A 13,333-nucleotide genomic window follows, 5' to 3' on the forward strand; every position below is an offset into this window, starting at 1 on the left:
GAAGATTTTAGAAATATTCATGGTAGCTACGGCTTTGGAGTGGTTAATGAAGAATGTAAAACCATTTTAGATTTTATTTTAGCTTATGATTTTGTGATTATTAATATTTTATTTAAGAAAAGAGATGAGCACATTATTTCTAATAAGAATGGTTCTAATAAAATACATTAATTTTTTTCTTGTGAGAAAAAAATATCGTCTCGAATGTAAAGATTGTTAGGTTATTCCAAGTAAAATTTAAGTACTCAACATCAATTTTTAATTTTGGATTTTAAAATGAAGAGTTGTAGGATAATGAATACGAGGAAATATTGTCATAGAATTAGATGGAAGCACTTAAAAGACACGAACAACATTATCTTTATGAGTAAACTTCAAAATTTTAAAATTTGGGATATTCCTGAATAAGTGAATTTTATGTAGGATACAGTAAAGAGTACTCTTAAAAAAGTGGCAAAAGATGCACTTCGAAATCAAAAGAAAATTTATTTATAAATAAACATAATTGATGGTGGAATAATAATACAAGAAAATATAATATATAAGAAGTGCTATAAAAATTTGTTTAATTGTAAAAGTTTAGTGAAGTTGAAAAAATATAAGGTGGCCCGTATGGACTCTAAGAGAACAATTTATGGTGCTAAAAATTCTGCTTTTATGATCTTTATAATAGATTAGATCCTAAATAGAGTAAAAATTGTATGTATTAATTAGTCGAACAAAGAATTCAAGTAAAGTATATTAAAGATGAAAATCAAAAAGTATTTTTCCTAGAGGAATATATTCAACATAGGTGGGTGAACTATTTTGATAAGCTTTTTAATATAAGTTTTTGAAAATAATTTCTACTTTAGTGATTTTAATATTGTTAATAATAAAATATTTTATTTTTACTGTCATATTAGTAAAAAAGAAGTTGAAAAGGATTTAAAGAAAATCAATAGTTTCTTGACTACTAAACTCTTTAATTTTAGTTTAAAAACTAAAAAGATGCCTCAAGAGTGGAGGAAGAATATTTTGTCTTCCATTTTTAAGAATAAAGGGGACACGAGTGTGTAAATCATATAGGAATTAAGATGATGTGTCATGCTTTAAAGTTATGAGAGAGATTAATTGAACATAGATTAAAACGTGATACAAAGATTTCTCATAATTAATTTGAGTTTATGTCGGACAAGTCTACTATGGAAGTTATACATTTATTGAGAGGTATGATGGGGAAGTACATAGAGAATAAAGAGGATTCAGAGATGATTATTGTTGATTTAGAAAAAACTTACAATAAGGTTTCAAGAGAAATTCTTTGGAGTCTAGAGAAGAAAGGTATTGATATGACTTATATTTACTTAGTTGTTACTTGTGTTCGAACAGACCGAGGATTGACCAAGTATTTTCTTATCTCAGTTGGATTACATCAGTGATCAGTTATTGGACATTTATAGGAGGATGTAACTTGGTGTATGTTTTTCGTTGATAATGTCCTTCTTGTGAATAAGACTAAAGAAAGTGTTCAGGAAAAAATTGAATTATGGAGGTCTACGTTGGACTCTAAAGGCCTTCGTTTGAGTAGATCTAAAACTAAATACATGGAATGTAATTTTAGTAGTAGCTTTAGTGTCATTGTTGTAACCATGGGTGATCAAATCATTAAAAGGTGTGAATGTTTTCGATATCTCGGGTTTATTCTTCAATGTGATGGTGATATAGATGGGATGTTATTAGTAGAATTGAAGTTGACTGGTTGAAGTGCAGGAATGGTTGAGGCCTATTGGGTCATAAAAAAGTACCGCTTAGATTGAAAAGAAAACTTTTTAAGATGATGGTGAGACCTGCAAAGCTCTATGGTGCAGAATGCTGGCCTTTAAAAGAGAAGCATAAAAGCAAAGTTAAGTATTGTTGAGATGAGAATGCTTAGGTGGATAAGTAGCTTAACATTTAGAGACAAAATGTGAAATGAATATATCCGTGATAGGGTTGGTGTAGATCTAGTGGTGGTCAAGATTAAAGTCATCTTAGATTGTATGGTCACATTAAATTTCGACTATCTGATGATTTGGTTAGGAGAGTAGATGTTTTATATTTGACTTATGTTAATAAAGGGAGAGGTAGATCTAAAAAGACTGGGGCATATTGCATAAAAAATGATCTTAATCTATTAGAATTAAATGAAAATATGACACTCAATGGGACACAATGGAGGAAAGGATTTATTTAGTCGAGCCTACTTAGTGGGATAAAGGTTTGTTGCTACTCTATTCTACGTCGAATTTGCAGCTAATTTCTTAGTCATAGGATAACTTGTTGTGAAACTGATAATTCACATAATAACGCTAAACTTGAGGCTAATTTGATCAACCGCTAATTTACAACAAAAAAATCAGCCACAAACCTATACTAAAAATAAAAAATATATATATTTGAAGTTTAAAAATTTTACACCTGTAAGCAGAGATTATAACACTCAACAATAATATCAACTATATCTAACTATAGATTGAATAAATATATCTAGATATTAAGAACAAATGGAATCATCATAAATATCTCAGAAAATCTAATAAGTCATCCAATACATAAGTTCCTCAAATGTTTGTGAATGATATGTCACAACCTGTCCCGGTGCTTGGAATTAATCAAGGCAAAAACTAACTATCGAACAGTGATTTTTCTGTTATTATATCTTTATCATTAACAAATAAATAACTAAATATTAATTGAAAGTTACTAAAAAAACTTTAATCAACAAAAAAAAATTACATTTTCGGTTGTTGATCTTGCTTTTTGTACAATTAGCTGGTCTAAAATTCATTTTATTTGAAAGCTTAAAACCTAAAAGACATATTAAAATAACATAATAAGTTATCTAAAATAACTCAGTAGAAGAACCATATTTCTAAATTACAGTTACCTAAAGATAAGAAAGCAATATGCATGCAGACTCGGCTTCTTCTACATGCAAGTAGCTAGCTCTTCAAGGCTTTGTCGCTTCTTCTACATGAACCCGCAAGCACAGCCTCTAAGCTTCTTGCTTCACACAAATGCTCCTCTTCTCCACCTTTCTTACTTCGCTGCTAAACGAGTTGCTCGACCAACCTCTCTTCATTCTTAGCGCACAAAAGACACACCGCTCCTCTGTTCTAAAATTTGGTTCTATTAAGGTTTCGCACACGATGTATTCTACTGCTTCCTCTCCTGCCATTCCTCTTACCTCTTCTCTTCTCATTCATATGGACGTGTTTTGCCTCCTTGCAAACCAATCGCAGTGATTCTCGTGTTTGTCTCCCACGCCAGCTTCGACACCCTTAGCCAAACCCACTACAAGTAGCGACTCCTTCCCCAAGTACCTGCATAGGATGGCAACGCTTCTAGCTCCATGTAAGTGCTCGAACTCTCTGCTCTTCTTGGCTAGGTTTAAACTTGTGACCCTTCCTCCTCCGCTTCTTCTTCTTCTTCTTGGCTTGGCTAGGGCATGACTCCTTCACACTCTCTCTCGCTCTCATTCTCGCCATTTCTCTCATTTTGTCCGAATGACAGGAAACGAGCGGATAAATTCTTCATTTTGACTCTTTGCTAGCGTCGCGTCTCCTTCGAGCAACATAGATATTTTTGTTAAAAGTTAATTAAAATTAAAACGGGTTATTACAATCTCCCCTCATAAAAATATTTCTTGAAATTCATAAACTTACACTAGCTAATCATTATGTAGATGAAACATGAAGCGATAAAAAAAGTCTATTTCTTATTAATTGATAACTAAAGCATATGTGATAAATTCAGTGTCTGATATAAGATCATTCAACTAAATAATCTCTGAATCATAACAACACAACTAGCACGACACTACGCCTAAATATGGCAACATAATTAACCCAACGTTCGACTTCTGAAATCAAAGTACATAGAGATACTGAACACAAGATAACCATCATAAAATTCATATGACAATTCATTTATCAAACTCGACTAGCATTTGCATTAGTAGCAACAGGTTCTTCAGGTCATTGATGAGTTAGGGAATAGACTCTTGGTCGAATGTTCTATCTTGGTTGCTCATAGTAACAATTTCCATCATCCTCTACTAACTAGTTCTAAGAATATAGCCCTCCTGAAAAATCCTCTTCGCTGAATTCCTTACTGAGTTACCATTTGATGTGGATCTCTTAGCAGAATTAGGAAAAATTTTTTCCTGATGCCTAAGTTGTCTACATAAGTAACATTCTAATACGTTCTGACGTCAAAATCAGCGCGCTTTTGCATAAAAAATAGGCAAACATAAATTTTATTTGTTGAACACCAAATCAAAGGAATACAACACTAATGGCTTACATGAATACAAAAAGATAAGCACCTACGATTTGAGATGTAGGCTATCTCTCTCAATTTCTACCATTCTAGAGATAGGAAATTTCTGCCAAACCCTAAACCTAAGATTCACGACTCAATTCATGTATAAACCTAATCCTAAGCATAATAAGCCTATTTATGCCCAATAATAATAATAATAATAATAATAATAATAATAATAATAAAAGAACTTTCCTGTTGACTTGCATAAGACCAAATTTTCTTTGGCTACGCACTGGCGTAATATATCCTTTAAAAACAAATAGATATTTGTCATGGTGCAACTGTTCACATTTAATACAAGGCTCTATAATGTTGCTACTAGCCTGGCTAATAACTTCATCATCGTATGACTTTATTTTCTTCCTAGTAGATTCTCTAGAATTAATTGTTGGTGCCACATCCTCCGAGCTTTTTCTCTTATGCAAGTCCCTGTGCTTCTGAGTCTATAAATCTATAAATTTTTCTTAATGATAGAATAGTATATGTGCATTTCTTTATGTTATTTGTTAGATTAATGTCACTACAGATTTATTATTTACATGTTTTATTAAATATTTAGTCATATTGAATAAATAAAATGTGCTATGAACATATTTAAGTTGTTATAGATATTGATTATTATATATTTTTATTGACAGATGTACAAATGCAAATAAAATGATTTTTATAGTATGCTTGTATGTATATGATTGACTAATAATGTTCACCTTTTTATGGTATTAGCTAGAGATACCAAGGCATCCATACATGTAAATTAGAAAAGATTTTTGATACTGATGTATCTTCATTTGTATAATTTAGACTATAGTCTTATGATGGATATAAATAATGCTGATAAAATAAATTATTTTATTGTATCATTGATTATTTTAAATTTTACATTATGACTATAATTGAGAAATAAAATATCAATTATTTTTATATTCATTTATATTTAATTAGCATGCGATTTGTTTCTCTTCATTATGTTATTATGATTTAAATATGAGTATTCACTAATTGTTGAGAGTTCTCTGTGAGTAGAAACGAGCAAGAAATGAGAAAACATATAGAAGACCGGATTAACATAAAGAAAAGTAACATTATAACTATTTTGATTTATTTAAGTTACTCTTTCCATTTTTATGGATAATTAATTGTTAGTGGTAGAAATTAAAAATAAACTTGTATCTTCACTATATGACAATCTTTTCTCACCTTAGAAATTTTAAATTCCTGAGGCAGGTTCTGACATTATTTAACCTGAATCTTATTTCACACTTTCACTTTGGATTAATATTTAAGGTTGAGATTTGATTCTTTCTTGTTATGTGTTTTTATAGTTTTTTATGATTATTCAAGTAAATATGTTGATGATTTATGGCATGTTAATGAGTTGTTTTAATTTTTAAGTTTTTTTTTAATTATTTTCTTATTTCAAGGGTTATGCCTTGATCTGCCAATAGGTTTACACATTGCTAAGGCAAAACTAATCAGTTCCTAATTTCGTTGTTGTTAAAAGTGTTGAGATATGTGGAGCCCGGTCCACTGCATTTAAGGCAAACTATTTTGATTTGCTAATCACATTTATTTTCTGTATTTGTTTCCTTATGTATTTCTTCAGCGAAACCGCGTTCCCACGTACTCTCACCACGTTCATGCTTTTTTTCTTCCCTAGTTCCCGCTTGCCGCCTTACTTATGCTTTTCAAATTCGTAGTCGTTTCCTTATATGGGCCAAGAGGGGGCCTCACCTGGAAACTATAAAGAGGTGTTGAAGAAGAGTTATGGGATGTGAAGAAATTCCAACCTGCTACCTAGTTTTTCCTTGGTCGTTGGTCTTAAGGGAAGAAATACAGTTGTTGCTCCTTTTTTCTATTGGTTAATTCTACTTCATGTGGCTCAAGGGAGAGAGAGAGGAGAAAGAAATATGAGGAGGGAGAGAAAAAGAGAAATAGAGATTTTTTTGTAAACGTCGAAGCGATCGACGGGTGTAATCCTCGTGCAATAAAATCTTCTGTAACTCCGTGGGCGTAGGCAATTTACCGAACCACGTAAATCTGTGTTCCACTGTGTTTTCTGTTTTGCGAGTTTTTCGATCCGATTTTTCCTTTATTGCCGTCATTTTTCACAAAAATTGGTATCAGAGTCAAGGTTCGGATATGAGGAAGAACGATAGTCGGAGACGAAATTAATGTTTCGGGGATCTAGAAGTTTGACGACATAGATTTTGGTTACTGGAGGATGCAGATAGAGGGTTATCCCTATGGGAAGAACTTTCTTCTTCCTTTATTGGGAAAGCGATCGGAGAAGATGGATGAGGCCGATTGAAATCTGTTGAATCGACAGGTTCTGGGGGTTATTCGATTGACTCTATCGAGATCAGTTGCATACAACGTCATTTAAGAGAGAACCACTGCGGATCTCATGGAGGCTTTGTTATGTATGTATGAAAAGCCGCCGGCAAATAATAAGATGCATCTGATGATAAAATTATTCAATTTGAAGATGGTGGAGGGTACGTCCGTTGTACAGCATCTGAATAACTTTAATACTATCACAAATCAATTGTCGTCTGTCGAAATTGAATTTGACAATGAGAAACGTGTGCTGATATTGTTTGTTCATTGTCAAATAGGTAGGAAGTCATCAGGATGACAGTTAGCAACTCTGCAGGTAAATACAAGCTGAAATATGATGATATTCGTGATTTGATTTTGGTTAAGGAAGTGCGCAGGAAAGATTCTGGCGAGAAATCGGGTTCGAGTTCAGCACTGGATGTTAATTCCAAATGGAGATCACTAGACAAAAACAAAATCAAAGCACAGAGACAAGAGCAAGTCAACGTCTGGGCACCAAGCAACTTGCTGGGATTGTGGCAAAACTGGCCACATAAAGAAGAACTATCAGTGCTAATGCTGAAACTGAAGAAGTGCAGGATGCACTTTTGCTTGCAGTTCACAGTTTTATTGACGGCTGGATACTGAACTCTGGGGCTTCTTTCCATACATCTTCCCACCGAGAGTTAATGTGAAACTATGTTGCAGGTAACTTTGGGAAGGTGTATCTGGGTGATGGAGAAACTTTGAAAGTGGTGGGGATGTGAGACATTGATATTACACTACCTAATAAGAGCTAATGGATTATACAAAAGGTCAAACATATGTCTGAGCTGAAGAAGCATCTAATTTATGTTCGGCAGCTCGATGAAGGATGGCATACAATAGTGTTCTCAGATAGCACCTAGAAAGTTACTAAAGGAGTACTGGTACTGACTCGGGATAAGAAGACTGGTACGTTGTATATGACTTCTGTTTTAATTAGCAGTGTTAACACTACAGTTGCATAGTGCACAACAAACATGTGGCATTGCAGACTTGAACACATGAGTCAAAGAGACATGAAAGAGCATCCGTCCAGAGGCAAGCTGCCAGGATTAAAGTCAGTTGATCTCAGCATGTGCGAAAGTTGCATTGTAAGGAAGTTGAAGAATGTCAGTTTCTTGAAAGGTGGCAGGGCGTCAAAGGCAGGAAAACTAGAACTTGTACACACTGATGTGTGGGGACCGAGGACCTTCCCCAGTGATCTCTTGGAAGCTCTCGCTACTACGTCACATTTATAGATGACCACAACATAAAGGTATGAGTTTACTTTATGAAGCATAAATCTGATGTATTTGTTGTGTTCAAAACTTGAAAAGTCATGGTTGAGACAGAGATAGATCTAAAACTAAAATGTTTGAGGTCTAATAACGGTAGTGAGTACATCGATGGTGTGTTCAAGGAGTGCAGCTCAGGGTATCAGAATGGAGAAGACTATTCCCGGGACACCACAGCAAAATAGAGTTGCAGAGCGTATGAACAGGACTATCATGTCAGGAGCATGAGATTGCACGCCAGATTGCCATCAATTTTCTGGGCAGATGCGGTCAGCACTACAATTTATTGATTAACAAAGGGTCATCCATCTCATTAGACTGCATTACCTGAGGAGGCTGGAGCGGCGAAGAGGTCAAATTTTTTCATCTTAAGACTTTTGGCTGTCTTTCTTATGTTCTAATCAATCCTGATGCTCGTAGAAAGCTTGAAACTAAGTCAAAGAAATGTTATTTCATTGGATGCAGAGACGAAACATTTGGATATCGTTTTTGGGATGATCAGGATCGGAAGCTTATTCAAAAGCAGAAATGTAATTTTTAATGAGAAGATGTAGATTGTGCATTGCCTAAGGAGGACTGGAGCGGCGAAGAGGTAAAATTTTCTCATATTTAGACTTTTTGCTGTCTTTCTTATGTTCTAATCAATCTTGATGCTCGTAGCAAGCTTGAAACTAATTCAAAGAAATGTTATTTCATTGGATGCAGAGAGGAAACATTGGACTATCGTTTTTGGGATGATCAAGATCGGAAGCAGAAGCAGGAATGTGATCTTTAATGAGAAGATAATCTACAAGAACAAGACTAATACAAATTTTGAAGCAGCTCCTCAGGAATCGGAGTTCGTAAGGTTTGACGATTTACCAGAGGTCACAGTGCAGGGCAAAGATGTGAATAACGAGAGTGGGTCTGGGGCACCCATTCATATTTTTTCACAGTCAAGTTCAGAGTCATTCACTACTCCAGCTACCGTTCGCATATCAGTCAGGAACAGGCTTTATCCACAACCTTACCAACTTTGAACTATAATCTGCTGACAGATAGTGGAGAACCACAGAGTTATGAAGAAACCTTGACAGATGAGAATTTTAGCTAGTGGGAGCTAGCCATGAAAATGGAAATGAATTCCTTGCTAGGAAATCAGACATGAGAGCTGACAGAACTTCCACCAAAAAAGAAGACATTACATAATAAGTGACCGTACCGGGTGAATACTGAGCTTGATGGCAGCAAGAGGTACAAGGCTAGACTTGTTATAAACGGTTTTCAGTAGAGGCGGAGCATTGATTACTCGGATCTTTTCTCCTTTGATGAAGCTCACAATCTTTAGGGTGATACTGGTTATGGTTATTACTGAAGATTTATTTCTTGAACAATTAGATGTGAAGATAATTTTTTTTTCATGGAGACCTTTAAGAAGACATCTACATGCACCAGTCTGAGGGGTTCGTGGTATCAAGAAAGAAATATTCAGTTTGTAGACTGAAGAAGAGCTTGTATGGTCTGAAGCAAGCTCCTAGACAATGGTACAAGAAATTTGATAAATTTATGCTCAATGCATGATACAACAGATGTCAAGTAGATCACTGTTGTTATGTTAGGTACTTTGACAACTCTTATATCATCTTACTGTTGTATGTGGATGATATACTTATTGCAGAGGTCAACATTGATGAGATCAATAATCTGAAGAAGCAGATGCCAGAGCACTTTGCAATGAAGGATTTGGGAGCTGCAAAGTAAATCCTTGGCATGAGAATTGTCAGAGATCGAGTCAGAGGCACGTTGAGGCTTTCACAGGTTGAATATGTGAAAAAGGTGTTTAGCAGGTTCAATATGGACCAGGTCAAACCAGTTGGCACACATTTAGGCAGTCATTTCAGACTCGGCAAGAATTAGTCACCCAAGTTAGAGGAGGAACGAGACTACATGAGTAAGGTTCCTTACGTTTCAGCTATTGTTTCACTTATATATGTTATGTTTTGCATCAGATCGGATATTGCCCATGCAGTGGGAGTTGTGAACAAATATATGATTAATCCAGGGAAAGAACATTAGGAAGCTGTGAAGTGGATCTTGAGATACCTAATAGGCTCCTTAGAAACCTGCTAGTGTTTCTCAGGAAAGATGTGGATGTACAATCCTATGTCAATGCAGATTTAGCTGGAGACATTGGTAGTAGGAAGAGTACTACAGGCTATGTTTATACTCTTGGTGGTACTACAGTGTCATGGGGCTCAAATCTACATAAAACAGTTTCGTTGTCCACTACAAAAACTGAGTACATTATAGTGTGAGAGGCTGCTAAGGAGATATGGCTGCCGCGTTTCTTGGAAAAATTGGGTAAGGAGGTTCAAAAGGGCACTCTCTACAGTGGTAGTCAAAGCGTCATATTCCTTGTCAGGAATCCAACATTTCAATTCAGGACCAAGCACATTCAGATCAGATATCACTTTATTCGATCATTGCTAGACGAAGAACAACTGTTACTTGAGAAAATTTGTGGAAGCAAGATCTCTGCTGATATGTTGGCTAAGGGTGTTACACTTGATAAACTGAAGTTGTGCTCAACTTCAGTTGGTCTTCTAGCATAAAGACAGGGAGTTTGAGTTGTAGAAGTGAAGGATATCACAGTCAGAGGATGATGCAAGCAGTGGGTGATACAACCAGTGTACCAGTCTCCAAGTGGGAGAATTATTGAAATATGTGGAGCCCGGTCCACTGCATTTAAGGCAAATTATTTTGATTTGTTAATCACATATATTCTCTATATTTGTTTCCTTATGTATTTCTCCAGCGAAACCGCGTTCCCAGGTACTCTCCCCACGTTCACGTGTTTTTTCTTCCCACATTCACGCGGTCTTTTTTCTCGTGTTCCCGCCTGCCACCTTACGCTTTCCAAATTCGTAGCCGTTTCCTTATATGGGCCAAGATAGGGCCTCACCTAGAAACTATAAAGAGGTGTTGAAGAAGAGTTATGGGATGTGAAGAAATTTCAACCTGCTACCTTGTTTTCCCTTGGGCGTTGGTCTTAAGGGAAGAAATAAAGTTGCTGCTCCTTTTTTTCTATTGGTTAATTCTTCTTCATGTGGCTCAAGGGAGAGGAGAGAGAAAGGTGAGGAGAGAGAAAAAGAGAAATAGAGATTTTTCTGTAAACGTCAAGACGATCGACGAGTGTAATTCTCAAGCAATAAAATTTCTGTAACTTTGTTGACATAGTTAATTTGTCAAATAACGTAAATCTGTATGTTCTGCTTTGCTTTCTGTTTTGTAAATTTCTCGATCCGATTTTTGTTTTATTGTCGTCGTTTTTCACAATAAAAAAGCAACTACAAGATTACACACACCGGGTTTCTTTACATGACCATTTATATCCCATTAAGTGCAAGAGGTTTGCACACAAACTTCTTGAGGAAAGAGGAGATAGTTTATAAGTATATTATTTTATCATGCATTAGGGAGATGAAATAATGAAACAAGCTACTGTCTGCAATTTCAGTGATCGAGATATAAGTGCAATTCAGTTTCTGATTATGTAAATGTCATGCATATGTTTATGTGCTTGAGACTGAAATCCTTCTTCTATTTTAGGTAATGCCTCCAATATGGTGCAGGTTAGACAGAATGTGGTTTGGTCATCCTGGAATAATGGAAGGAACTTTAACAAGACAACCTTTTCTCTGTCCAATGGACCATGTATTTGAGGTATGCCATAATATAAACTAACTTTAAGAAGTATTAGATTCATGAGCCTTCGACACTTTCCATGGTTTACAACACCATCATATCAACAACTTGATCAGTCATGGAAGTAATTCATATTCTGTTTACTTTCATTGTTGTCACTCTTTTCTTTATTATTCACTAACCATGCAAAATGCATGGTTTAAATTTCATTACCGTCGGCATACTATTTCTAGTGGTGTTTGTGACATCCACAGGCATTGGATGGGCCTGCATGCTGGTAGTAACTTTGAAATGAGTTGTGAGAATCCTTGCTGCATGGTTTAATATTGCAGCTATTACGAAGCATAAGTTAACGTTCACATCATTGAGTGTACAGGTTAAGATTTATAGTTTCTTTTTTGCCTCATGGGATGGGTGTATCAAAGATCATGTTCTGTGGTCTTCATGACCACCATAATCTAAACTATTTTATGTGCCGAGTGCCTTCTATATTGCGCTGGATGCACTTGTGTTTTGGTAATAATAACGGAATCAGTTGTGTAATCCATACTACATGGTTTAATATTGCAGTTGTTGTCCAGTATATGATTGCTTGAGATCATTTGGGCCAGGGTAGAATTATAAATTTATTTTTTTCTGATCAGAAGGGCTATATGAATAATTAGCATGTTTGTTATCAACATGGTCTTCATCACCACATCTTAACTATTTATGTGAATTTCAGAATCTCTCAACTCCTGTATAAACTCTGAGAAGGACATTCCTACTTGTTTAGGTGAATATTATGCTGAGAGATCAATCTTTTGAAGAATTTGGACCAACAATTGATTTCAGGGAATATTCCTTCCTCCAAAACCCAAGGCTTCCGAAACAGGTGATGTATGGTGCTTAAAACTACAAAGTTGATATTGGATTCTTCTACTTAAATTTAAAGATGTACCTTTAATGGATTTAGGTGAAGGAGTCCTTTCTTGAGGTTCAGCTCTGTGAGCAAAAATTACCGAAGTGTCACGCAACCAATCGTACCGAACGACAGGGATTCATCAAATTGCCAAAGCATAGTACCCAAGAAATGGTATCGTTTCCCTCTCAATGCCATATAACTCGTACACTTAACATGCATATTCTAAGCATATGTCTCTCCTCTAGGTTTGAGAAAATTTATATATTACTATGTATAATCTGAATGTCTTATCCTGAATTTCTCTTTCAAATGTATCTGTTATATAAGTTTCTTTTTTATTTTGCCTCTACGGTCATTTTCCAAATTTTGTGCCCTGACCTCATTTGAAACCCTTGATTTCCCTCTTGATACTAGTTGCGAATCCTCTAAAATTGTGTGGTGGAAAACCATGACAAAAATGTTATCATCGTTAAAAATATCCTTACTGGAATTTTCATTGAATCTTTCATGATCATGCCTGGTAACTAAATATTCACAACTTTCTCCTACAGATAATACAGCTGTTTTCGATGCACAAGGATGTCAGAGTGATAGAATTTTCATCTATGATGGACGTCTTCGGAGGGTTTGATAACGCGGTATGCTAGCAAACTCATTTGTTCCTTCATGTTAATATCTTAGTAGGACTTTGTTTAAAATACCATGACTAACCCATTTTTATTTCGTTAAATTAATAAGAAAAAAGGTTGTTATTGTAGCAGGA

General features: G+C 35.2%; 1 protein-coding gene across 2 annotated transcripts in view; it reads left to right on the plus strand.

Moving 5' to 3' along the window:
• The window catches only part of LOC110036100 (arabinosyltransferase XEG113), a 37,409-nt gene that overhangs the window by 23,633 nt on the left and 443 nt on the right, over positions 1–13,333 (plus strand). For both annotated transcript variants that reach the window (XM_020740459.1, XM_020740460.1), the window contains exons 9-12: positions 11,571–11,684; positions 12,442–12,540; positions 12,622–12,741; positions 13,122–13,208. In XM_020740459.1, the coding sequence (XP_020596118.1) occupies positions 11,571–11,684; positions 12,442–12,540; positions 12,622–12,741; positions 13,122–13,208 (420 nt within the window). The remainder of the gene's footprint in view (positions 1–11,570; positions 11,685–12,441; positions 12,541–12,621; positions 12,742–13,121; positions 13,209–13,333) is intronic.

The sequence above is a fragment of the Phalaenopsis equestris genome, unplaced genomic scaffold (genome assembly GCF_001263595.1).
Source record: "Phalaenopsis equestris unplaced genomic scaffold, ASM126359v1 Scaffold202527, whole genome shotgun sequence".
In the NCBI taxonomy this organism is placed as follows: Eukaryota; Viridiplantae; Streptophyta; class Magnoliopsida; order Asparagales; family Orchidaceae; genus Phalaenopsis; species Phalaenopsis equestris.